This window comes from Ornithodoros turicata, chromosome 8 (assembly GCF_037126465.1).
Source record: "Ornithodoros turicata isolate Travis chromosome 8, ASM3712646v1, whole genome shotgun sequence".
NCBI classification, from domain to species: Eukaryota; Metazoa; Arthropoda; class Arachnida; order Ixodida; family Argasidae; genus Ornithodoros; species Ornithodoros turicata.
Window position 1 is genome coordinate 14,495,995 of NC_088208.1, and position 27,665 is coordinate 14,523,659.

Here is a 27,665-nt window from a genome sequence, read left to right on the forward strand (position 1 = left end):
TGAATTTTCAGAAATGTCTTTATTGAACGTTTATTATGGAGTTCGCTGTGCAGGAATTTGACATGAAAAGCCAAACTCACGATCCCAACATTCGGCATTAGAAGCACCAATAGAAGCCAATAGAAGCCATTACAAGCCAATAGAACAGCATCGCCAGTAACCACAATGACACTGAAAAGCATTTGCAGTGTCAGCTGTGTGTCAACCAATCTTTCATGGTTTTTGGAATACAATGGTAGAAATGGTCCATCATTACACGGTGACTCTCGGCAATGCTACGCTCTCTCGCTGCCAGTGGTGCGCAAAGTACCTCAAAATTGTACTTGAAGGAAAGTACCAAGTTTCTAGCACCTGTTGTACTTTCAGTACAGTACAAGGTACCATGTTAACCTACCTAAAGTAAATTACAAAGTACTTTAAAGTACTCATCAAGTACATTGCAAGTTTAAATGGCATCACTGGACGTTTAAATATTTGGTTGTGGTATAACTAGAAGCAACTGTGTGTAGATCGTTGTCGTTAGAAAGCCTTTAAATAGCATTTTCTCAAGTGGTAGCCAAAAAACATTGAGCATAGCCGCATGGGCTTCGGTATTCGCGGTGCGCATTGCTCCGCTCTTATTACCATCATCGACAGGAACTTGCAATGCAAGTTTGCCTCTGTGGAAATAACAGTCTTCTAAGTTTACCTGGAACAACGTGGAGTGACATGTCGCAACCCCTTTAACAGCTGACGCTGTGAAGGAGTTGCGACGACGTACAACACATGGCTTGACGGGTAACGGTAACTGTGCCGTCAGAAACAGCGATTTCAGCTGCAACCTTTTAGGTCGGGATTTATGATTACATTTTCCTCACATTTCAGGTCTGTAACATTACGTAGCACCTTTATGCAGTCTTTATGCACTCCACGCACAAGATGTTCCTGCATCCATGGTCATTTGCCTCTGAGAACACGGTGATCACTGGCTTTGAACGGCTGTTTTCACCGTGGAACAGCTATGGATGAGGAAACACCCAGCCACGTATAAAACAGGCGCCTCTCTGTCAACAGCAGGGCCCTTGTCCTGGAGGATGACGTACAGACAGCCGCACTATTTGACCGCAGTTAAAGGCGCAGCCTCTGAAGTCAAACATGAACGCCTATAAGTGAAAAGAGAATTTCTTACATTTTATCAAACACTTTGCGTTTGACGTGGTTTATTTAGCACTTTGCGTATGTACGTTTCGACATTCTGAGTAAGCTTATATCGCATACTTCGAGGCAACGTAAGAAGTACTGTCCCAGACGTCTATACAGGGTGTCCGGCGAAAATCCCGCAGCTGAATAATTCGTGAACAGGTGGCGCTATCGAAGAAATTTCTTTTCGGTAAAGACCGTTGGGACATCGGCCATGAACTGGGTAGTCAGCGGCTCATTTGCATACGTTCACTAATTAGATAAGCGTCTTAACTTTTACTTGGCACGCTTATGGAACCTCTGTTTTACGCATTGGGACCTTCAGCGAAAGATATTGCAAGAAAAAAACGCATCGACACTCAGTGATTTTTTCGAGTAATTAGTCGGTTGCGGTTTACATATTTCTTGCGCGCAGCAGTGCACCAATGTGCTCTTTCGATCAGCTATCCGGTTGTCAATTTCGTGTTCATCCGCATGGTTGACACACGGGGGTGATGAACGATAAGGAACAGCCGCAAGACCGCACCCAAGCAGCACAATGTACTGAAAGTCGAGTGCAATAGGGGTGGACGGTATGTGTCTTATTGACGTTCCTTAACCAGCCTCGATGGCTCAGTCGGTAGCGTGTTCGCCTTCTGATCCCGAGATCGCGGGTTCGAACCCGGCCGAGGACGCCAGCAACTTGGTGGCAGGGTACAAGTTGCTTAGACACGCTGTCTTCCGCGAGGGACGTTAAATATGGGTTGCCGTGTGATGAGCTTTCATCGCACGTTAAAGAACCCTCAGGTGGGCGAAAAGCAATCCACAGACCGACCGCTGTGGCGTCGCTCATGATCTCAGTAGTCTCGCGACGTAAACCCCCAATTATTATTATTATGATGTTCCTTAGTTTTACGAGGCTGTTCAAGGCCTTCCACGTACCCGTCCACCGTACCCGTACCCGTCCAATTCGTTGGTGGATAAAGGAGTGGAAGAACGTCCTTTTGCGCTTCACCGCGACCAGCCGCGACAAAAATATGTAGACCGAAACCAATCAATTACTGCAATAAATGACCCGCTTCGGTGGCAGATTTTTCTCTAAAAAGTGTCCACCGAAAGTCCTTAAAGGAGTAGTACCCATTTTAATGCCTACTGCGCTCTGCTTTAGAAGTCATGTTTTCCAAGAAACTCATTTGAATTTTTATTTAAATAATGAGCGCCTCACACTCATTCACACGGTGCACAGCCTGTAGGTATAGTATCGGACAGATACTACCTAGAAACAGGTTCTTCGACTGGTGCACCCATTCGCGACTTATTTAGCCCGGGGATTTAACTGAGACACCCTGTATACAACGAATACTACATCAGACAACGTATACACATATACATATATACAACGTATACACCAGCAGACAACGTGGACCGCACATTGGGCGTGGCACATAGATGAAGGCGGTAGACGCCGCTAAAAATGTCTCATTTTTGCGACGTGTAGCAGTCCATATGTATTGTAGACCATACTTCAACACTATCTCAATGTCGTGATTTGTTTTTGTTTATATGCGAGGGGATATGTAAATTTAAAATACGTGGAGTGGTTCGTGACAGCTACGAGGGCCTGCCACGCCGCATTCGTTTGCAGTGGCTGGAGGCAGTACACATCGAAATACACGCGCCTCTGGGACACTGGATTAGTGACAGTGAAAGAGTGCCAAACTCAATAGAAGCCCAGCCCGTGCATGACATGATTCGTAGAAGGTAGACTAATGCAAAGCGTTGGGATGATGGTTTGTTCCAGGGCCCTGGCCGAACTACTACGTATCTTTGTATTATCTGGCGACGCGTAATGAGCGTTTTTTTTAATAGAGAAAGTGGCTGAGGTAGCATTGCAGCATTGCATTAGTATATGCAGAAGAGCGAACTATCTGCAACAGAAGTAGAGACGAATATATCTTTTGAGGCAAAAGGCTACATAAATAGCTTGCCGTCTACAGTTTTTGTGCTCTGTCGTTTTTCGAATATAAACAGGCGCGTAGCTGAATCGCGCGCAAAGAAAAAAAAAAAGAAAGAACAAAACATATATGCTGCTTGTTCCCCGAGCTTTCGATGCAGTAGTACCATATAAACATGGCCACAAGACGCCGCCATTAATGATAATAATGTAGCTTCGCTGGTGGTGAAATCACAAACATCAAGGTTCCCTTTTAAATTGGTCGCCCACCGCCGGCAAACCTTCCCCCATAGGGTCTGAAGTGCCTCAGCCTTGAGAAAACACAAGGAAAAAGGGGACCTGATAAAGGATAAACCAGATAGGTGTCCCTATCAGGTTTATCCTCTTATTGTGCTTGTCTGGTTGTGAATCTGAGGCCGTTCCAGAGTTCGTCATAGCATTTTAGCCGTTTTTGAGGTGTAGTCGACGTGCCGGATATGCTTTTGTCAGCGGACTACAGTCCCGTTCTTCTTCTGCTTCTAGTTCTGCTTGAAGGCAGTATGGGCGCTGGGGAGATCGCAAAATGCAATGCAGTGAGACTGTTTCTAACAGCGCTTTGTGTAGGCAGTTACACTTCGATGACTCCTTTACATAGCGACATGTTGTTCTGGAAATGTGTTTCGAAATGATACTTCTTGGAAGCTAAGTTCGAACGACGCGGCAAGCAATACATCGCGAGGTGGCAGGTGAAAGTCAATATCGCCGAAGTTGGTTCGAACGAAGCAAAGTGAACGGGAAATCACGAGACCACAAGTCTACGAAAAGACAGACGAACACTATCACCGATGGGCCATTCTGTGTCTATTATGCCAAACTCTCAATAGCATGCCCACAACACGTCGCACAACGTGCTCGGCCCAACGTTGTTCGCCAACCACCACTGTGAGCGACATTTGACCCACGTTGGGCCATGTACTTGTCTGTTTGCTGTATCAGTTGTTTGAAAGACCTTGCATCCAGGAGATTTCTACGAATCAACACAGTTGTGTTCCGGGATACACAAACTGTGCACCTTCAACGATGAAAAGTTCTCTGCACTCGCGAGAACAGCCACAAGCACGTTTAGATGGCACGCCTAGTTGCTTGCGTTTTCAACAGGCGGCGCGCGAGTCTGCTCAGCGTTGGACCTAGTGATGGGCGAGTCCTCCAAACACTCTCGGTAGTACTATCGATGATTGGCATGACTTCTCATTTGACTATTGATAGTCTTGTTCAAAACTCTCGATATTTCAGCTACCGAGAGTAAGCTGGACCCAGTCCAAACTGTATTCATGAGGCTGAGTATTACACTGAGGCTGCTGTATTCATTTCAGTATACAGCAGCAAAAATATGGAATACGTTACCACTTCATATACAAGGGAGTAGATCAATATATAGTTTTAAAAGGCATATTAAAAGTCATTTTGTGCCCATATCTCCTTGTGATGCTAACTACATGTGAACAACCATGACCAGTACTTATGCTACATTGTTTATTCACTGTCGTTCATTCTGTATGCTGAGGTCGTTGCATTGCTGCCGTTCTTTTCTCGTTCCGGTCTTGTTTTCTTGTATTTTTGACAATGATCTGCGGGAAGTTGTGTCGGTTACCTGTTGTTCTGTTATTATGCCGTATGTTAGTAATTCTTATTCATATTTAGTCGGATCAATTACACGCGAATAGCGTTTGATCTCTTTATTTTAAAGCCCTACGTCAATTATTTTTTCCTTTACTTCTCAGTATTTTCAGCACTGTGCAAATTTGTTATGGAAATAAAAAGTACTCTCTCTCTCTCTCTCAAACCTGCTTGCTGCAGAAATGCATGGGTCACTGCTCCTAGCTGTATTAATAATCTAACCGCCAGTAGGTATAGTTGCACAGTCGATGTTTTTCCAATAGTTTCGCGCCATTCGCATGAAAAAAAAACTATTACATAAAACGGAAGAGCTGTTTGGAAAAACGGACGGGAGCTTCTGTTCTGCTTAAACCAACAAAGCAGAAAGAGATTACAGATTGTTGTAAGCAATGCTCGTAGTTCATATTATTCAGAACAGCCACATACGCTATGAGACTATAAGTAGCTTACGTTACTGTCACAGTAATACGGGTTTGTGACAAGGGCCACTAATTCCTCCTCAAATGTTAACTTAATAGCAGTTCTGTTATTTCATATTTCATGAACTTTTATACATTTCCTGGAGGTAACCATCAATCACAAACGAACCACGATCATCAAACTGCATGCGAAAAACGAGAATTCTGAAGTTTTTTTTTCAATGGAAATGTGTTCAAATAGCGACTAAACAATAGTTTCCATGAGCGAAAAGCGATCTTAGCCGGTTTCGTTTATAAAGCAGCCTGTGTAGATTTTTAAATTTGTTGTAAACAACATATCGAGAGTTTGCATGAGTAAAACGCGACTTGAGGAAGTTTAGTTTTCAAAAGAAACCTGCTCAAATTTTAAATTTGGAGTAAACAAACTATTAATAGTTTGCAGGAGCAAAGGCGAATACAGAAGGTTTTGTTCTTAAAAGATACATGCTAAACTTTTAAATTTTTAGTGAACAAACTATCGGTAGTTTTCAAGAGAGAAACGCAAAATCTCAGAAACAAGCTTAGCAGGTCCTCAAACCTGAAGAAGTGGGGCCTACTGCATAAAAGTCTCGTTTTTCGCAAAGTCTCGTTTCCGTTTTCTATGTACTTGTGAAACAAGCTAAAATTTGAAATTCGGGGTGAATAAAGCCAAGGGAGGAGCAAAATGCGAATTCCAAAGGTGTCCTGGATTGGGTTGGCTTACGCGACGTGAAGTTCACGACCGACTCTATACTAGAGACCTGGACAACTGGCGATCGCCTATGGGAGAGCCTGGGTCACGGGATAGTTATGGCATTGGTCACTGCAAGCGCCACATAGCATTATTGGGGAGAGGGAATGACACTGTCACTCTTGCCACAGTCCTTCGTGCTACACAGGCTGTTGCTAAGCATGCGCTACGCTTATTGCTTCGTCATCGTCAACACAGCCTACCTTGCATTGCCACGGTTTCGGCAAGTCACGTGGCAACGAATAGTGCGAGCTAGCGCCAAATCCCATAGCCAAGCGGCGATTGTCAGAACTACAACCCCGGTGCTGGGAGCTTTGCGGATGGCCAGGTCTCTAGTATAGTAGTAGGTCACCTACATGCCACGATTGTATCTAGTCCGAAAAACCATGGCTGTACTATCGAAATTGCGGTCCACTAAATAGTTGTACAATCGACAGTAAAAAACTATCGACATTATCTAAAGTTTCGACAGTATCGCCCATCACTAGCTGAATGAAGCCAACTGAACAGCGTTGACCCAAGACCCACGACCTGATTAATCAACACACAACTATTTCCATAGGAGGAGGAGGAGGAGGAGGAGGAGTGTCGTTGGGAGAAACCCGAGAGGTCTGCCTGCCTGATTAGGCGGCATGTTTCTCGGGAAGGGAAAGGTGGTGGAGAGGAGGAGAGGAAAGGGTGAAGTGGAAGACCGAGCGGAATCCGCTCGGGGGGAGGATAGCTGCGTCCATGGGCCGACTTCAGGGGAACTGTGCCTGCATACGCCTATTACACATCTGAGGGAAACCCAGGAAAAACCCCAGACGGCACAGCCGGCCCGCGGATTCGAACCGCGGACCTCCCAGTCTCCAAGCGCACGCGTTATACGGATGCCATCTTACTGCATTCCCCCACCCCCAGCTCAAGCGAGACAGACGCTCTCTCTTTCAACGGTCTCGGTTATTGGCTAACCAGGGAGCGGAGCCGTCAGTGATTGAGCGAGCCCAATGGTACCGAACGTGTGGGAAGAGAATACTACTGAATGGAAGACTCTAACGAATCTATAAACTTAAGGGCGACCCGCATACGAAGTTTTCTCGACGCAAGAACGCCCAGCGCTCTGCATTTTTACGTTCAGCTCCACGAACAATAGCCGTCGAGCGGGGACACCGACATCTGAGGTGAACAGATCGGAGCGGCAAGCGCAGGAAGCGACGTGTCCGTCTTGACCAATCGCATGCTTGGCCAGAAACGACTGTCTCCACAGCCGCTCAGCTGTGTGGGCATAAACGATGTGGTCGCGAAGTACGCGCAAGTGGAAGACAGAATGAAGTGGACCAGGCAGAATTGGCTGGAAATGAAAATGAACGCGGACACGGGAGCGACAAAACGCATACCATCCCACTTGCTAGCCATTGTTCGATTGTCGTTTCCCTCTGGCCTAGATATCGCTGCACCCAGTAGAGTGTTCTGGACGGTCTTCTTCAATCCTTCTACCGCAACAGCTGTCGCTTTTAGAGAAGAAGCAGTTGTTTTCTTTTTTAACAGCAGCAGCAGCAGCAATTTTCGCCTTTGGTCCATATTGGGAGACACGGGAGAACAGCGGACGGAAGCGGAAGTACAAGCAAGAGATTTCCACGTTGATGGTCGGCGCGCCTTGGGGTTATTGCCTTTGGTTACCACATTTATGCAAAGTTATACTGCATGTTTTTCAAGTGATATCTATCGCGTATATGTTATGCCAGCCTATAATAGCTCGTACTCATGACGAGAAATGCCGCCAGGGGCCTCGAGTACAAACTTTGCGCCGGCTCCTAGGTTGCGCCGAGAAAACGCCGTTTGCGGGTGGGCCCGACGTTTGTCCATCGGGAGTGACGTCACGATGTCAAAGCTCGGCGTATCCGCGTCGAGAAAACGTCGTATGCGGTTCCCGCGTAAGGAGAACCATTCATTCACTAACTGATCCGAAGAGCCGCATAACCGGTTCGCTACCAGACGGCTCACCTACTCGGCACTTCGCAGTTTGTTCCCGTGGGGAACCGATTTGTTCTCCAGTTGACCGTTTTATGGTTCTTCGCTTCTCGGCGGCGTTCCACGAGTGTCTGCGCAGCGTATCGTGATTGAATTGCAAACATTTCGAAAACCTTGACTGACTAGTTGACTGATCCTTGACTACTCCTTCACTAGTCCTCGCTGCTCGTCAGTTAATCATGTGTCTGTCGCACGTTTTTGTGTCGTGATACCACGTTTCTTTTGTAATCACTTGCCATCATGGCCATTGTGAAGAGCCTTGATATTAACTTTGGATGCTGTACCGTTGTCATCGGACGCATTTTTGCTTTGTTACCGACCTGAATTAATTTCGAGAGTACCCAATTTTATAAAGTGAGACTTCCATACATTTAACACAAGTGACCAAAATCAAGTTTTTTTATTATTTTAAATGGATCGCTGAAAAGAGTGTGTAGTTCAGCAAGGAAACAAACCAAAACACTTACGACCAAAATGGCGCAACCGATGAGACATCCTTTGATGTGGACGTCCAGGTTAATGGGAAAGGAGACGCTGATGACCTTATCTACTAGTGATGCCCTTATCTCGCCCACTACAGTGCCTGCCATTGTTTGCACCTGCAAGTGGGTAAAGTTTAGGTATCACAAGGATGGAGGAATGAGAAGGTCCGCCCTGTCACTGCAAGGTGAAGCTGTGGTTCGCGTCCAGCCACGTGACGTCATTCCTGGTTTCGATTTCATAGTTGCCTATATTGCATGTAGTTTCGGAATTCACGGAGAGGTGTAATCGCAGCGTGCCCAGGTGCCTAGTTTTCTCGGTTAACGGCAATCTTACAGAACATCCGGTGAGCCCAAACGGACCCTCTGTTCACACGTCACTTCTGTAAGCATTTCTCACCCGCCAGAGCCGTATATTAAAAGAGAGTCTGGCCACTAATGGGCCTGAAGCTCCACCCACTTTTTCAGCTCTCCGAGCAATAGAGGCCTGAAATATGGGGCGTTATCATTCAACCTATCCTCACTATTTTTCCCCATATCCAACATGGGAAGCGCCATTTTGGGTGGCAAGTAGCATGACGCAGGTGATCTTAACCGACTTCACTCATCTTAGTCATTTTAAGTATGAGGTCCTCTGTCACCTCAAGCTGTGACTTGGTGCACTGCTGCATAGACACTGCTCTTTGCAGGCACCTTGTTCACTAAAGAAGTATCATCATCATCATTATTATTATTGTTATTATTACTTTGTCTACGACAGTAAACAGAGGACGTTAACAGTCTTTATTGGGGATGTACTGCCATGAGCGTGAGTCGTGGAGCGTCCAAGGTGTATCTAAACAGGTAGCGCAACTCCCATAGGTCCCTGTGTCTTCAGAATGACGCCACGATAGAGACGGTCAGCGCCATCCATCCGTTGAGCGGACTACTACCATTGTAAATAAATGACGTCAGGGATGACGTCACCACTATGAACAATATGTAATGCATAGTTAGCCATGGCACGTTTACATTCGGGCACGGTGTTTGCGTCGTATACACTTTCCCTCACCCAAGCAACAACACCAGACGAGAATACAGAAAAATAAATCACATCAGGTTTAATTAAACATATCAATTCGAAATACATAGAGTTATCACAGATTTATACAATTCCAGACTTAAGGGCATCGTGATGACAACTACAGAAATTAGGAAGGTTCACTTAAGTTCCATTTCTCTCCTAGAGCTACACGTACACGTAGCGATTAGACATTTGCATTTATTCAGTGAGTGACTATTATAGGTAAATTGCAACGAAACGTGGCATCGTTGATGCACAGCTGATTCCTGCTAACACTCACGCTATCATGGCCGCTCGTCCCATGACGAAATTTTTTTTCGCGGGGCCAGCAACAGGGGATGCATTGTATTTTTCTGCTCACACAAGTGGTTCTCGGTCTACAGCTCCGAGGTGTGAACGTCGTTTCCTGTTTAACCCAAAAAGTGTACCAACTCAGTATTACAATGCACGGACACACGGCACTATGCACGGCACGGACACAGAGAAGATGCACGGATAAACACCGTAAACACGCCCACTGTGACACATGCGCAAAAGGAGCAGGGGAGCAGGACACGGAAATGTACTCGGGTGGTAGATGATTTTGTATATGTGCACGAGCGGAGCAACAGAAAGTTTTTTTCTACATTGAAATTATGAATAACCTATTAGTACACACACAAGCCACGCCCATGTTGTGAAGTTTTTCTGTATACAACCGTACCTCTACTGTCAACACCCAGGATCGCTCGCGACTCTTGCTGATGGCCTTGCCGATGGGTCTGATTTGGTATTTTCGCTCGTTTTCGCTACCAGTTTAGATGTACCTTGGAGCATCTTCACATTGATCAAACTGAGTCGGTTGTATCATGTACTCAAACGCTCAGAAACATAAACTTTTCAAAGTACAAATCTTTAAAGAAGATCTCAATGTTATGAATTGTCTTAGAGCGCAAGGTGCGGCGAAAGATGTAATGAAAAATTGGCTTTAAAAACGAAGACTGTCAAACGTGCTATTTCTTGTTCAACCAGAATGTTTTTCTACGGCTTACCCAGAAGAAATTTGACGAAACTACTGCTTCGCGGCACAGCACAGGTGGAATCCTTGTACGCGTGTTACTTCTCTTAGAAGCCATATAAAGCAGTGCAAGCCTTTCACTACGTTTGGAAAACGTTACTTCGACGGAAATCAAAAGAAAGAAGTTTCGGTGTGAGTCAATGATTTTTTTAACATACAAAGACTTCCAGCTCTATCTGACGTGGCAGCCTGAAGAAGGCACTTGATGCTAGTACTGTTTCCTTTCTTTTCTTTGTGCGATACCTTGTTTCTGAAAAGTGTTGAAGCTATCGGCGGTAGCAAATAGTATCCCCTTTCTCATCAACAAAAATATAGTTTTATTACAAGCTCGCGACTCAAGGGCCCATTCATGGCCGTGTATGACTCCATAAAAATTGCCGCTCGCTATTTGAGCTGAAAGGCTGGAATCGCACAGAAAATTTTCTCCCTTTTGCCCTGCTTCTCTCTTTCCAGCTCTTATTTATTTGTCAGCAGATGTAACCACGTTGTTCTCGTAAACATCGTTTTTAGGAAATCCCAAAATCTCCTCGCGAGGTATGAGAAGAGGACAGTGATCGTTTCCAAACAAAACCCTGCCTGTAATTCCACCATTTTTTTTGTATTTTGCTGAGAGATATATCCTGCAGCTCGTCCTACTCATGTACCCAAGGCTATATGGAGAGTGAAATAATAATTTCCCCGCTGAATTGGACATCCGAGTGCTGTCAGCCAATTTCTTATTGGATATTGCTATGAGGACTTTGGTACAAGTGCAGCCTATCTTGAATATCTCTGTCGCTCTCTGGTGTACTAAACTCTGCTTAAATCATATTGGTATCTCATTTAATCAAAATATGGCGTGTCAGAAAAGGTAACGAAAGTCGCTGCTTACATTGACAGTTGACAGGCCAAAAGGCAAAAAAATGTACTCAGTCGGACTGATTCACACCGATTGAAAGCAGTCCGAATGTATTTTTTTCTTTTCTTTTTTCTTCTCTGTTTCTGAACCGAATCTCCAAAAATAACGGCTCCAATGTGCACTCGAACATTTGCGGTGCCGCGAAACAGTATTCATGCCAGCAGTCACGGTGTTTAAAAACTGCGTCTATATTTTACATTTAAATACCTCATTCAACAAGGTACTTTGGATTTGTATTTAAATACTAAAAAAAAATTATCGACATCCCTGACTTCGACCACGCATTGCTGACACTACGGTAACATACCTGGAACACTTCCGCGGTGAACAAGCCGGACCAATACGACGGGAGGATGGCGCCAATAATCTTTAATATAGGTTTTCCCTTGACGTCATAAATTGTGAGGGATGTACCCAATATGGTCCAGTCCTCGGAAATAGACGCTATTTCTCTTCCTAAATGTGCTTGAATTGTCATCTCCTGAAATGAACAATCCAATGCGATAATTAAAACTGGATATCTGGTTGATTCGATTGGGTCTTTATTGGCGCATCAGCTACTAAGGCCATCATGCGCTAAATATCACTGAAGACTAGTCAGGTAAGAAGTGCATGTTCAAGACTAAAACTAGAGTAACTATTACATGAGTATTTAAATTCATAGATCTTTTAAGCAGGGAAAGGTATCGGTAGTAGTGACGGAAACAGAAATGGTATATTACCCAAATTGGAGATGGTAACGATAATGGAAACGGAAACGCATACCACGGTCCTCCATTACCGGAAACACAAACGGAAAGGAAAATTATCGTCCGGTATTGAATTCGGGAAACGGCTATTCCTGTTGTGCGATGATATCTGAATGACGTGTCATTTTACTTTTGTATATTGACGACTCCATTTCCATGTAATGCATTCCATTTTCATCTTGCACCACCACCGAGCTCCAGTCCCCCGTAGCAACCCTTGTACAGAGGCAGCTCGACATCGTCGGGCTCCTTCAAGCAAATACCGGAGCAATATTGATGTCATGTCGTTTTCGTTACCGCAGACATGTTGTGTACGTCTTATGTGCATAAACGTATACAGCACAATAAAATACTTAAAAACAACAATACTGACAACAACAGCCAAGGCCCCGTCGTTTTCTGTAACTCCCACTGCATTCCGATAAGCGTGAACCAAAAAATAACGAAGGGGATAAACATGAAACAACAACAACAAAAAAAGAAAACAGAAAAAAGACGGGAAGCAGAGCAGAAAGGAGGAAAGCAGTGAGAGAGAAACGTCCGGCACGTCATACTACGCCACTGGCGACATAATCAAAAAAAGAAAAGTAGGGTGGCTAGACCTCAGTCATTGGTCCAGCTGCGGAAGTCACGTGCGTTTTCAGCTACAATAGATTTCTATTACAGCTTCGCACCCCTGGTTTGGCTATGAGTGAGGTACAGACCTGGACACACTGGGTTGACACAAACTCGCCATTATTGTAACTACACTCAAGCAACTACCTTTTTTTTTTGTATTCCAGTTTCGGTTGGAAACAACGGAAGTGAAGAACACCGCATTTTGCCCCACATCTTGTTATTACAATATTCTGAGAACTCGTCATAGTACGCGCAGTGCATCGTAATTACTTGCTTTTGCGGATTACTGTACGTAATCAGCATAACGCGTCATGTCCTGCAGTTGCCTACTTGAAGGATATTTAGGAATGGATATATGTGCTGCACACTTTTAAGCTTTTGCAGACCACATCTGAGCACGTGGGCGCAAAGAACGCTCTTACAATGTTGAGAGTTCAAAAATAAAAGGAGAACGAGAGGCAGGAGATTTGGAGGCATTTCTGATGTCAAACTCATAGTGGATGACAAAGGAATAGTCAGAATAGCATGGCAACAGCAGTAGTTCCCTTCTGCAGTATAAGGAGCTACTGTGGTTGAATTTGCAGCTCCTACAGGATAGCCCATGGGCCATTGACTTCCTCTATATACAATGCAGTCATCGACGAGCATTATGTGACACTCAAATCTGCACCGCGTGAATATCTCCAGGCCTGCACGTCATCCGCCTCAAGCATTCTTGCTTGTTCTCAAATAGCATCGCTCGAATGCGATGTGGCGTGTTGCTGTTACTACGTTGTGCGCACTCGGGTGATTCTATTCAGGGATGTCTTCCAGCACCAAAACACCAGTCACAGACATCTTACCTGTCCCAGGCAACAGCAGAAACATCCCTTGACGCCGCCCTGAAGTCTCAGAAGGCGTTGGAAACTCATCACGACAGTGCCATCCATTTGACACAAGTAAGCAGTGAACGATGAACTTGAAAGACCGAAGCACCCTTGAACAATGAGGCATGGTGCCAAATCTGCATCACGAAAAAACGTGAAAGGTGTATGATACGAAGATGATGTTCACGGCGAACAGATACTAAACACAGACAGGCGATTGATTGACGAATAACCCCAAACATCCCGTAGCACGCTCTTTCATTACCAGATTACAGAGAAGAGATAGAAGAATGAGGAACGCTTCTGGTTAAAAGCAGTTCTGTCCTTCAAGCCCCGAAACTAGCCTGTGCCACGGAACAACTCTCAACGAGGCCTCGTGTATCGGAGCGATAAAGCAGATGATCACCCAAGCAGTACAATGTACGGAAGGTCGAGTGCAATATAGGGGTGGACGGGTAGGTGGAAGGCCTTGAACAGACTCGTGAAGCTAAAGAACTTTGATAAGACACATACCGTCCACTCCTATTGCATTCGACTTTCAGTACATTGTGCTGCTTGGGCAGGTGCTAGATGGAGGAGGTGCTATAATCTGCTGGCTAGATCTGCCGCCTTGCTGCCCACATAACATCCGTCGGTGAAGGACAAGCCCGCATGAAAACGCGCGGTTTTGGTTTCCAATACAGTCAAACTCCGTTATAGCGAACACCTTTTTAACGAAAATACCACTATAGCAAATTTTTTTTGCGGTCCCGCTGGAGCCCTATAGGTCCAATAATGGACATCCTTTTTAACGAAAATACCTTGACTGCGAATTTTTTTTGCTGTCCCCTGAGTTTCGTTGTAAAGGAGTTTAACTGTATAGGGAAATTCATAAATTGATATTATACGGTACGCGTCCAAGGGTTTTTACGATACAGAATGTCTTTCAACGTGGATTGTTTCCCACACTACTGTCGCTTTCGCGCGAAATTTCTTAGTTCATAGTTAATTGCGCACTGACAATACGCCGCAGATCGGAAATATTTCCACGGTGACTCCTTGAGGAGAGCTTCACAAATGAAGGAGGATTTCGAGTCACGTTAAATGTCACTTCCATGCTTATTAAGTAGGTCGTGGGGTAAACATGCTGTAGACTATAATTTAGACTAGAACCTATAATCTGGAAGATTTTCCAAACGATTGCCTCCGAAGCTGGCAACCGACGCACGCCAACCCCTTGCTGTCTTCTGTCCCCGTCTGCATGCTGTTGTTGATAGCTGCAGTGGCTTCACCGCACGAACGCGGAATATTAAAGAGAGTCGAATAATGATGCGCAACAACAACTTTATGGTGAGATGATGAATCGGGAGTTCCATCGGCGGCGACGATGACTACCCCATTACAGGTAGTGATGTGGGGAATGAAAATAATGAGCCCCTTCACAATAAGGATTGGAGTCCTAAAGTGTCCAAAAAGTTCAAAGAGCTTTGAGGGCAGAGCGTTGATGAGATGGATTTGGCGAGAAACACAGCAATTTTGAGGACGCCACAGCCTTGATCGAAACCAGATTTTACATTGCCACTTGGAAGACAAATGCTACCACGCTACGACAAAGCTATAGTACAAAAGCTACCAGCATGCAGCATGTTTCTGCCAACCAGGACGGCGTTGCCGTCACTCTGGATCGATAGTGACCACACCATGGTTATAGGGGGGGGGGGGGCGCTGCTCCCTCGCGACAGTGCCGCCAGTGGTGGTGTTGGAAGCATCCGACGTGATATCACGCCGCCCGTTCTGTGCATTCTCAAGTGGAACCGTATCCATTGAAAGAGCCATCGTTTATAAGAAGAGCCATCGCGTCATCCGTATGAGCAATCACACAGTGCTCACATGTGTGTTTACTGTATGAGCCTCTATAAGCATGTATGAACTATATATAGAGAAGCATTCTCATACAGCGTATCATTACGCATGGATGCACATAAACGTGCAACATGCGTGGTTAAGCTAAAATGACCAACACGTGATTACAAAATACCGGTTTATTTAGGTACTGGCACGACGTAGGCCCCGCAGAAAGCTTGCCAAATGCTTTTCGATAAATATGGGACGAACCCAGCATTTCCCGAATCCGGACCCGAATCCAAGGAAAGTTTTGCGAATTCACGAATACTGCGAATCCCGAACTTTTCGAACCCTTTCTCTTAAAGGGACTATGAAACGATTTTTTTCTTCGTTTCGTTCGAAAGAAGACATTTTTCTGAGTCTAGAACCGAAATTTTACTTTCGTCGCGCGAGCGGACTTCTCGGGAGCGAATTTAAACGGAGCGGCGAAGGGAGGACAGCTGGCGCCGCGCCGTGGGGAGCTGCCGAGCGGAGACACAACGGGTAACTTGACACGACCACGGCCGGCTCAGCAACACGTCATCGTGACGTGTTGCCGAGCCGAGGAATCCCGCCAGGAGCATGCGCCGTAGGATCCCGCGTATGCGTTCATCGGGAGTGGAAATCTCCATGTCAGCATCTTTCGCGCGATCGGCAGATTTCGGCAGTGGCGGCAGCCACAGCGCAAGCTCGCGGCATTACTTGCCATTGTGCAACACCGGTGACGTAACGGGGAACCGAAGTGCGGTCCGTACAGTTACACCATCGGCAGGGAAATATGCGCGAGAGAGGAGGAACGCGGAAGAGACATTTCCAGCGCGCGCTCCTGGCAGAGTGAAGCGATTTCGTCCGGAAAAATTTGTGGCATATTAGTTTCTCTGCGGGAAGAACAGTTTCCATCGAAAAAAGTATGGGGGTTCGGGAAATTTCATAGTCCCTTTAAGAAAAAAAGAAAAAAAAAAGAAAACAAGGTTTAGAAAATCAGGAAAAAACGCAACGAATGAACAGTGTTTTGAAGCAGAGTTAGAAATTTGTTTAATGAAAAACAAGTTACTTCTCTCAGGAGAAAACATACCATACAGTTTTTTCATGCAGTTTATGTGGCATGTTGGTTATGTGGCATGCAAGAAATACATGAACTCTCGGGATTGGATCCTTTCCATAAAAGTAAGAAGCAATGAAGAGCAAAACCATGTTACTTTTAAACTTGTAACGTGGACAGAGTTTTATTTTGTGGTCTTGGCGCGCCCCGGGTCCCGCCAACCAACCAGGCTTTCAGCTGACACCGGAGGCGCCGATTCTAAAAAGAAACGTACGTGGTTGGTGAATTCAAAGGATTCGATTTGTCGTTCTGGACACTGGGATTTGGATTCCCGTGCCTCACATCCCTGCCTATAGGATTTTAGGATTCGCGGATTCGTTTGGCCTATTCCTACGTTTTGGTGGTCTTTTCCTGTTTCTGTGCTGGCGCTTTTGATGACGATGGTTTAGTTTCAGCACATTTGACGAAGGAATCTGTTGAAAAAAAAAAAACACTAAATCAGAACTGTGGTAAACTTCTGCGTATAGAGGTTCCTGAGAGCCTGTTCTCACAACTTATACGGCGGCATGGATTCATGCTGAAATGAACATGACTAAGGCCCGTTTCACATCCCAACACATAGTCACACCATTTAGTCAGTCAGAATAACGCACGGGGTCATTTTGTCGATTAGTTGAAGTTGCACGTAACCGTCCTCCAATGCTGGGTAACATTCAATGAACGCGGTTCTGAAACGTTTCACTTTGTTTGCGTGCTGCTTGCACAACTGAGTGCATATATGTTAGAAGAAGTCGACATGCTAACCTTGTTGCGTGCGCACCCATTCTGGCGCACCTGACCCACTTTCAGAATAAACCCGTCCCGTGCACACGCACTGTTGCCGCCTTTCAGGTTTACTGCTTTCTCACAGGTTATGGGCCCAGAACACTAGAACTGTGGATATGGGAGACAGCGGCAAGTTTACGGTTGCAAAGCTCACGGACAGCAATTATCAGGTCTAGAAGTTCAAAATGAAGATGTTGCTGACCCAGGAAGGAACGTGGACGTACGTGGACGGACCTACTCCACAGACACCTTCTGCAGACTGGACGGCTGGCGATGAGAAAGCGCAGAGCACGATTTGCCTCAGCGTTAAGGACAATCACATTGTGCACATCTGTAATTGCGGCTCAGCGAAGGCGATGTGACAAGAGCTACGCAAGGTTCATGAGCGAGCAAACCTTAGCAATAAGCTCTACCTGTTAAAGAAGCTCTACCAATCCAAGTTAGCGGAGGACGAAGACATGCAAGACTATATAAGGCGTACCCTGGAGTTAGTCGAGCGGCTGAGAGGGGTCGGACGGGAGACCACGGATTTCCAGGTAGCGGCTCTTTTGCTCAGTGGTCTCCCGGAGAGCTACGAGGCGCTCGTGACAGCCCTGGACGCACGGCCTGACGACGACCTGACGCTGGAGTACGTCAAAGGAAAACTCGTGGACGAGTATATGAGAAAGCGAAGGAAAATTAGTTCAGCGTCTGCGTCAGCAACGAAGAGAGACGACAGTAGGAAACCACAGTAAGCATCGCTACTACTGCAAGGAGGTAGGCCACTTGAAATGGAACTGCCCCCGTTTGAAGGGGCGCAGGAAGCCTCGGCAGCGCGCTATGGCAGCGCGCTATGGCAGCAGCGTCCGACCGCTCCGTCATCGTCCGAAACTGCATTTCTCGCCGCTCCCGAATTGCCAGGTAGACCATGGTACGTTGACTATGGCGCTACCAGCCACATGTGTAACGACAGGGATTTCTTCACGGGGAATTATCGTCAGTCAACAGAAACTGTTACCGTGGCGAATGGTCAGAGAATTTCTTCACATGGAATCGGTGATGGCATTCTACAGTGTCGCATTTCTGACTCCAAGTGCAAGTCGGTCAAGGTGAACAATGCACTCTACGTATCCTCCCTCGAGAGTAATCTTCTGTCTGCCAAGCGCCTCACGCACCAAGGCAACGTGGTGACATTTCACGGAAACCACTGTATCGTCACTAGGAGGCAGGAGGTGTTGGCTAAGGCAAGAGTGGAAAATGGCCTCTATCGCTTGTCGACTTTGAGTTCTACGGCTGCCAATGTCTCTCGGATTTCTAGTCACAGAGTGTGCGTACACGTATGGCACCTTCGTCTCGGGCATAGAGACGGAGTAGCAGCCAAGCGTTTACAGCAGGAGGATTTGGCAGATGGGATCCTGATCGGCGACTGCGACCACTTGGTAAAATGTAACAGCTGTATCAAAGGAAAGATGAAGAGGGCGTCCTTTCCTAAAGAGACTTCGTCGCGAGCGGGAGCTGTTCTGCAGCTTGTCCACACGGATGTCTGCGGCCCCATGAGAACTCTAACGCCTAGCAAAAACAAGTACTTCCTCACTTTCATCGACGATTTTTCACGATACACTGTCCTGTACCTGCTGAAATCTAAGGACGAGGTATCTGCAAAGCTGGAGGAGTACTTGGCCCTGATGCACACAAAGTTTGCACGTCATCCGCAGGTAATTCGCGCCGACAATGGGACAGAGTACATCGGTGGCAAGACACAGGCCCTTCCGCACAAGTACGGTGTAACATTCCAGACATCAGTTCCGTACAACCCAGAGCAGAATGGGGTCGCCGAGAGAAAGAACAGGACACTCTGTGAGAGCGCAAGGAGTATGCTTTTCGGGGCAGGCCTTCCGAAGTTATATTGGGGCGAAGCTGTTACGACTGCCTGCTACCTTCAGAACCGGCTGCCTAGCAAAGCGGTATCGAAAACTCCTTACGAACTCTGGACTGGCAAGAAGCCCCACCTGGAACAATTGCGCATGTTTGGGAGCACGGCCTATCTTCATGTTCCTAAGGAGAAACGAGACAAATGGGACGCTCGGGCTCTTGAGGGTGTGCTGGTCGGCTTCAGCGAGACGCAGAAGGGGTACCGGGTGCTTCTTAAAGGTAGTCACAGTGTCAAATTGACGCGCAGTGTGATCGTTGACGAAAGCCCGATCATGGAAGCATTCTGTGGAGAATCACCCGCTTTCCGGCGTTCGGGCACACAGCGTTCGGAGCAGTCGCCTTCTGGTGTTGAAGTGGAGCTGCCTAGCTTTCGCCCTCCTAGCTTGCCCTTGCGCGGTGACAGCGTTGGAGATGTTCCGGTGACTGACAGAGTTGTACCAGGGTCCGGTGCGATGAGATCGATTCGCTTCACCAGCTCAACACCTGGGTTCTTGCAGAGTTACCGGAGGGCAAGCAGCCCTTCGGCTGCAAGTGGATTTTTAAAACTAAACGGGACAAAGATGGCAACGTTGAGCTGTACAAGGCAAGACTGGTCGCTCAGGGGTTCTCCCAGCAGTTTGGGAGGACTGTGATGCCACGTTTGCTCCAGTCGCGAAGCTCACCACACTGCGGATTCTTTTAACAGTGGCAGCTGCCGAGAACCTGAGAGTTCGTCATTTCGGCGTAAAAACCGCATTTTTGAAGGGCGAAATCGAAGAAGACATTTATATGCAGCAACCGGAAGGGTTCATCGCTCCAGGGGAGGAACATCTCGTGTGTAAGCTTCAGAGGGCGTTGTGTGGACTTAAAGAGGCTGCCAGGGCATGGAACATCAAAGCCAATCAAGTACTACTTGGAGCGGGCTTCACACGGAGCCAGCCAGACCCCTGTTTGTACACCCAAGTAGTGAACGGATCCCGGCTATATGTACTTGTATACGTGGACGACATGTTAAGTTCCCATCGAGACTATCCTACCATAACGGGAATTTGGCATCAGTTGAATAGGCACTTTGAGCTGAAGGACCTTGGACATGTCTGCCACTACCTTGGTATCGAGATAGAGAAACTACGTCACGACTGTTTCCTGCTGCATCAGAAGAACAAAATAGATGCATTCTGCATGCAATGCTTGCAGAAATATCACCTCAGTACTGCTAAGAGCAGCTTCACATCAATGGATCCAGACAATCTCAAGTTTACGGGGGAAGATCTACTGCCCAGCAACGGTCTGTATCGGAAAGCAGTCGGAGAGCTGCTGTATCTGAGCACGACGACACGGCCTGATATCGCTGGCGAACTGGCATACTTTGTCGTCGAGTGAGCAATCCGCATCAGCGAGATTGGGGGGCCGTGAAGAAGCTGTTCAGGTACCTGAAGCATACTCGGGACTTAAGCTGAGCCTTACAGGCCGACGAAGCTTGGATTTGACAGGATATGTCGACGCAGACTGGGTCGGCAATGCCACTGACCGCAAGTCAACAAGTGGCTACATCATCCTGCTTGGAGACAGCCCGGTCACTTGGTCCAGCAGAAAGCAGTCATCTGTTGCTCTGTCGAGCACCGAAGCAGAGTACATTTCCGCGGCTTATGCTTCACAGGAAGTTTTGTGGCTGCGTCCATTGTTGGAAGATTTCGGACTAGTCATTGATCAACCGACACCCATGTTCGAGGATAATCAGGGCTGCGTTAAGCTTGCCCTTAGTGAAAGGATCAACTCCAGGACAAAGCACATCATGAACTTTCAGTACCGCGAGTCGCGGACGCTTTGACGAAACCTTTACCACGACAGAGACTGGAAGCGTTAAGGCAACGGATGGGGCTCATCAAGGGATGACCTGTCGAGGAGCGGGGGTGGGGGTAGAAGAAGAAGTCGACATGCTAACCTCGTTGCGTGCGCACCCATTCTGGCGCACCTGCCCCACTTTCATAATAAACCCGTCCCGTTCACATGCACTGTTGCTGCCTCCCAGGTTTACTGCTTCCTCACAATATACTTGTTCACTGGTCACTACAGCAATAGGTTAGTCACACTCCGTGTTTGTTACTTGCTTCGCGTTTAGGCATCCGAAGACACACTTTTGGAGCACCTTGAAACATGCAACGTGCGATTTTGGTGCGTCCTGGAGCGCGTAGCCTCAATTGCACGGCATTATTTTAAACGTGGTATGAACACACAACTATCAACGCACGCTTTGCATAACGAGTCACAAACCGCATGGATATGCCAGTTTCAGACAGCTAACCCAAGGGACATAACGAACGATAACGACAAAACGCGAAAGTAACGTACCTGTAATGCGTCATAGGGTGGTTCCACGGCACACACAAAAAACACCTTGAGCGATCACTGAAACCGCATAAAAACACTGTCACACCATCGCAGCATGAAGATTGCGACGAAAATACGAATCTCACGCGCAGAACGCAGTAAAACAAAGGATGTCAAGACGGCTCCGAGAAACAGGGTCGAGTGAGCAAGAACGCGCTGAAGCACTGAGATGGCACACACAACCACTTGAATCGGAAGATGGCATGAAGGTGCCAATTAGAATGTTGTAGCGCACGAAACGGACAACGTGCACCTAGGATTTCGACGGTATCAGACGAAGGGGAGTGGGGTTACCGGTACACGACCCGCCGAAAGTGACGCGTCTCCTGAAAGGTTGCTACCAGACGCTGTGGCGCCTGTACTCCTATGCGAAAAAAGAAACAGGGCGATTAGCTTATAATATATATAACACTTTCTGCCGTAACTATATTACTCCGGCTGAGGGTCACACGCGCCGTAATTTGTGTTTACTGCCATCATCTGATGTCAGTAAACATACACACACACACACACACATATATATATATATATATATATATATATAAGGTTTTGAAGGTCTTGAAGATTCAGACGGCGCCGTATTAATACACAGAAGAAATAAGTTCACACAGAGCACCACCAAAGGAATATTTTCAGATGACTTCATTTAATTCATTTTGAAATTACACAGACACGACGTTTCGAACGGTGGACCGTTCTTTTTCAAGTGAAAAGATATAATGAGTTGGTGAGTTGGTTGACCAACTCATTATATCTTTTCACTTGAAAAAGAACGGTGCACCGTTCGAAACGTCGTGTCTGTGTAATTTCAAAATGAATTAAATGAAGTCATCTGAAAATATTCCTTTGGTGGTGCTCTGTGCGAACTTATTTCTTCTGTATATATATATAACCCTGGCAACATTACTATGCTGAACGATATTACCATATGCTTAGCAGAAATATATCGAGGCTATCGGGCGATACCCTCTTCGAGGTGGCAGCCGACACAGACATCTGAGCGGTGTTCATGACAGCAAACGCTGATAAACGTGACGCACCTTTCGTCACAATGAATAAGTCGTTGTCCTTCGAGCCTTTAACGTTGAACCGCCATGAAGGATACGCTGCATGAAGAAACGAGTGAATTACAACACTCGCCCACTACGTATGTCGTCAAAAGAAATGTGCCTTCCCTGTGAACGTTCGCTACAGCTGACACGCGGAAATATTCGTCAGTGTAGCTGAATATCAGAATCTTTACGCAGTTGGGTGTTCGTCGGATGACAACCAAGAGTTGTGAATCTGTTTGCAATTGACATGTGTGAAGTATCTAGAAATGTCTCGCGTGTGTTGCACTAGGACGATGCGTGGATGCGTCGTTTACAGGCGGAACTACAAAGCACCGCGTTAATAACGTCGCCAGCTGTACTGGCTGTCCATATGGATAAGAGCCGCCGGATTTTCCGTGTAAGAGCGCTTCATCCGGTCACGACACGTTACTCACCTGAACATCAACTGAGTACAGGTTGGGACAAAAGTTTTACGGAACGCGCAAGCGACGTACTTTTTCTTCGGTGCGACACCCTGCGGCCGACGGAAGCGGGTGAGTTCACTGCTTCGGAGGGATGGAAGGGTACGCTGTTAGCGACACACAGTGGTAGTTTCGGTGTCGCTTGGGTGTGCCTGTGAGGGAAGCTACCGCTGTGTGACACTAACAGCGTAGCCTTCCACCCCTTCGGGAACTCACCCGCTTTCGGTGACCGCTAGGGCGTCGCACCGAAGAAAAAGTATGCTGCTCGCGAGTTCCGAGGTCACATTGTAAATGAACCACAGCGGAGACAGGGGTAACTTTACCAGAAGATATATCTGCTTGCTCAAGTGTCTCGTCCAGTTTCGCTCTTTCTCATTCAGTTTATATTTCAAGCCTGTTCGAAGCTCGGCTGTACGGATACAACCAATGTAAAACAAGCCCCATCTGAAATAATGACTAAGTCACATCACAGTGGGCACATGCTGGAAAAAGACCCTTCCTGAATTGAAATGCTTTCCAGCACGTCGTTGGCACATTTTTTCTCTTTACAGACGTGGACAAGACTTTACTCCATCATTCCTGGATAGATGAGCAGTCCATCATGAGCGCGAACGCACCACCGAAGACGTGCCGGAGCACTGCGCTCATTATCTTGTTATATCTTGTGAGATCTGGCATGATCTTGTGTGTTATATTTCTTTTCTTGTATTATCTTGTTATATCTGTTTCGTGACTGGTCATCCTCTCCCAAAATCCCTTCAGGGCACTTAAGCTCGCTGCAACCTACAACCCGATTTGAGCTTGAGTGGTTGTGCTGAGAGAACAAGGACCAAGCTGCGTTGACCTTGTTTCGTTCAACCTGGACTTTTGTCATTGATGACTCACTCCATGTACCTGTTCTCATGGATAATATGTCAAGCTGCTGAATGGAAGAGGGAGTCAATGTCTGTCCTCCTCACATCACAGATATCGTGTTCATTCTAATTCTTTGGGCCCTAAAGACATCGTATTCTCATGTAACCCGGCTGCCTTTTCTTCCGAAGACTTAAGATGGGAGCTGCGATAGATATAGGGCACTGAATGAGCATTTTAGCATGATCCCACAAGGCAATCATTTCAAAAATATAAAAGACAGCGATGGACGTGAGGAGCTAATGACAACGCCATGTATTGGACCACATACACAGCTCTTGCACAGCGATGAAGAAAGAAATTTTTTTTTAAAGTTACGCATACGGAGTTCCAATACTTTGTATCACGAATAAACTTGCTTTCTTTAAAAAAACAGGAAACTTTCCAGGACGTGCATGCGTCCTTCATTTCTGAGCTTCTGTGGATTACACGAAGCAGTTTCATCTTGAAAGTCGATTTTTTCCCTGGACGCGCTAGGCCCGTGTTTGGCTGCAGACGTGTAAGCTAAAAAATGTCCTATGATCGAGCATCTTCTGTCTGTTCTCCGGACTCAGCGAAACGTTATCCATGCGAATAGATTTCGGCAGGCTCAACAGTATCTCCAACGACCAGTCCTACGCTACCTTGTATTCTTGACCTTCGCAACGTTTTCGAATCACATGAAAGGCTACATAAGTTCCACTCACCATACATACTGTTCTCCTGCGTAAAAGTCCCAGGACGTGGTTCCTTCGCGCCAGGACCTGAAAAAAAGACAGTGACCTCAATATTGGAAACGGAAGTATAGAAGCGTACCCGCTCCTGCAGGTATACATGTTGCCGTCCGCTGCGGAGAGCACAGCGATTCATGTGTCAGCAGGAAATGCTTCAAGCACAAAAGTGAATGAATCTCATAACGAAATGGTACAAATAAATTTCTGACATTTTCATTACAGTTGGCGGACCGACTCGATAACAGTAGAATCTTTCAAGACACCTAGCCAGCGCCGGATCTATAGGGGAGGGAGATTTTACGCATTGCTCTCGTGCTAATGAGAGCATTTGATCCCTTTGGTTACCTGATACTGTTACCACTTTCAGAACAAAAATCCTTTCGATAGATCGTCCGCAGCAAATTCGTGAAGGAACACAGTTTTTTTCTTTATTTTGTTCATTACGCGTATTCAGAGACGCGTCTTTCCTTCACCTCTAATATGAGAGGGTGAAAGAGCACACTATCGCTTCTTGCGTCTTTGCTGGAAAAAGATTACGACAGGCCGCACCTGTCCGTATCGAGGCAGAGCGGCTGAGCATTCGCCAGTGTGACGTACCACTTCCTTAACGAGCTTAAAGGGACTATGAAACGATTTTTTTCTTCGTTTCGTTCGAAAGAAGACATTTTTCTGAGTCTAGAACCGAAATTTTACTTTCGTCGCGCGAGCGGATTTCTCGGGAGCGAATTTAAACGGAGCGGCGTAGGGAGGACAGCTGGCGCCGCGACGAGCTGCCGAGCGGAGACACAACGGGTAACTTGACGCGACCACGGCCGGCTCAGCAATACGTCATCGTGACGTGTTGCCGAGCCGAGGAATCCCGCCAGGAGCATGCGCCGTAGGATCCCGCGTATGCGTTCATCGGGAGTGGAAATCTCCATGACAGCAGCTTTCGGCAGTGGCGGCAGCCACAGCGCAAGCTCGCGGCATTACTTGCCATTGTGCAACACCGGTGACGTAACGGAGATCCGAAGAGCGGTCCGTACAGTTACACCATCGGCAGGGAAATATGCGCGGGAGAGGAGGAACGCGGAAGAGACATTTCCAGCGCGCGCTCCTCGCAGAGTGGAGCGATTTCGTTCGGAAAAATTTGTGGCATATTAGTTTCTCTGCGGGAAGAACAGTTTCCATCGCAAAAAGTATGGGGGTTCGGGAAATTTCATAGTCCCTTTAACTTGCGCAGTTGAAGCTCTGTGTGTCGGCGATAGCTCAGAAACTGGCGCATGCGTTACAGCAGTTGTGTAGGTTGCTCTGTCGCTGGACACTAGGATGCCGTTGATACGGGCACGTTTTACGGACATGTCCTGGTGGTATCCGACGCTCCTACAACATACCTCCGACGAGCACTCCACTGTCACGTGTTTGATGCATTTCACGGTTTGGCTCATCAGAGTACTGAGAACCCCAAAAATATTTCTATTTAGTTTTTCACTGCGTCGAGCTCTGTAAGGAATCAAATGAGCTCCTGCTAGGGAGCGACGAACGCAGGGGACGTACAGAGGTTAGAAAGCGATAGAAACCGGGCTGTTTGGTGCTTTTGGCAAAGACACCGCTTAAGTACACCAACTGCGCACAACCGACTCCTAGTGGCAGCCAAGGCCATCATAGTGTTATCACAAAGATAACTAACTCGAATTCTGGTTCTTGGAAGGCGTTTACTTGATGCTCCTGGTTGCGTGATAACTTTGTGATTACAGCATGATGGCCTTGGCTGCCACTAGGAGTGGATGGTGTGCAGTTGGTGTACTTAAGCGGTGTCTCTGCCATGAAAGGTGTTTGTCAGTCCCCAAGCAGCACAATGTACTGAAAGTCGGGTGCAATAGGGGTGGACGGGTAGGTGGAAGACCTTGAACAGACTCGTCAAACTAAAGATAATTGATATGACACATACCGTCCACCCCTATTGCACTCGACTTTCAGTACATTGTGCTGCCTGGGTCAGTGCTTCGTCTGTTTTGTCTGTCTGTGTCCCCTGCACTGGGGTTTTATCGCTTTTAGGACGTACAGAGCACGCTCTAGGCTTAGAGGCGCATGGAAGTTACATTTAACATGGCTCGAAACCCTGCTTTATCTATGAAGCTGTCCACCAGGAGGCGCCATGCAAAAGTATTTTCGCTCTGCGGTGTATTGTCACTGCGCAATAAAATTTACAAAAGACAGTCGGACAAAACAGTAGCGGACGAGGGACATGAGCCTCGCGTGACGTAGAAACTGCTCAGTGCCTTTTGGAAGAGTGAAAGCGCATTGTAGTGATTTAGGAGTACAGTCCTTTGTCAACTGTCGACCTCAAACGTGCACGTAGCCTTGCAGCCGATTATCTCCCCCACCAATGAACGTGGCAGTCGCATGCAGACGACTGCGCATGCGCATATGCTCACTCGAAAAATGTCCATTTCCGCTCACCTGCGTCGAACCACAACCGCACTCTGTTCTCCCCCGCCAGCGCCTCGAGACCAGTCTTTCGTTGCATTAAGACACGCCCTGAAACACACGCATTAAACTTAACTGAAAGGACTTACTCGAAGGACGCACACAACACATCAACGTATATTGATATTACCAGTTACATTCCTGCCAGAATATCTGAGCAAACCCTACATGACCCGCAATTTGTAGCATCGGTGCCTTTAATGCCAACAGAAACTGACTAGTTCAGTTCAGTCGCAGAGTTGCGGGAACTCCCGAGTGTATTCTAGCAAGGATTCTCCGAGTGCAGGCGTCTTGAAACGGACCCATTTCACTGGCCGTTTTCCGCAGTTGACAATATCCTTGATGCCTATA

At 46.8% G+C, this 27,665-nt stretch overlaps 1 protein-coding gene and 1 long non-coding RNA gene across 5 annotated transcripts; both read right to left on the minus strand.

Moving 5' to 3' along the window:
- Positions 1-27,385, minus strand: LOC135366504 (phospholipid scramblase 1-like). Of its 4 annotated transcripts, none has more exons than XM_064599217.1 (6): positions 27,288-27,385; positions 24,819-24,875; positions 13,673-13,833; positions 11,771-11,944; positions 8,434-8,565; positions 1-1,142 (listed from the first exon to the last, which is right to left on the minus strand). In XM_064599217.1, exons 1-6 carry the CDS (start codon positions 27,352-27,354, stop codon positions 1,047-1,049), a joined length of 687 nt encoding a protein of 228 aa, XP_064455287.1. In that variant the 5' UTR covers positions 27,355-27,385; the 3' UTR covers positions 1-1,046. The 4 variants fall into 4 exon arrangements, with proteins under 4 accessions (XP_064455287.1, XP_064455289.1, XP_064455286.1 ...); XM_064599219.1 differs by lacking the exon at positions 27,288-27,385 and adding an exon at positions 25,443-25,462; XM_064599216.1 differs by lacking the exon at positions 27,288-27,385 and having other exon boundaries at positions 24,819-25,397.
- LOC135366505 (uncharacterized) lies at positions 16,755-23,028 on the minus strand. The gene is made up of 2 exons (XR_010414197.1): positions 22,748-23,028; positions 16,755-17,074 (listed from the first exon to the last, which is right to left on the minus strand). It is a non-coding gene; the product is annotated as an uncharacterized LOC135366505 (long non-coding RNA).
- Positions 27,386-27,665: the final 280 nt, after the last annotated feature.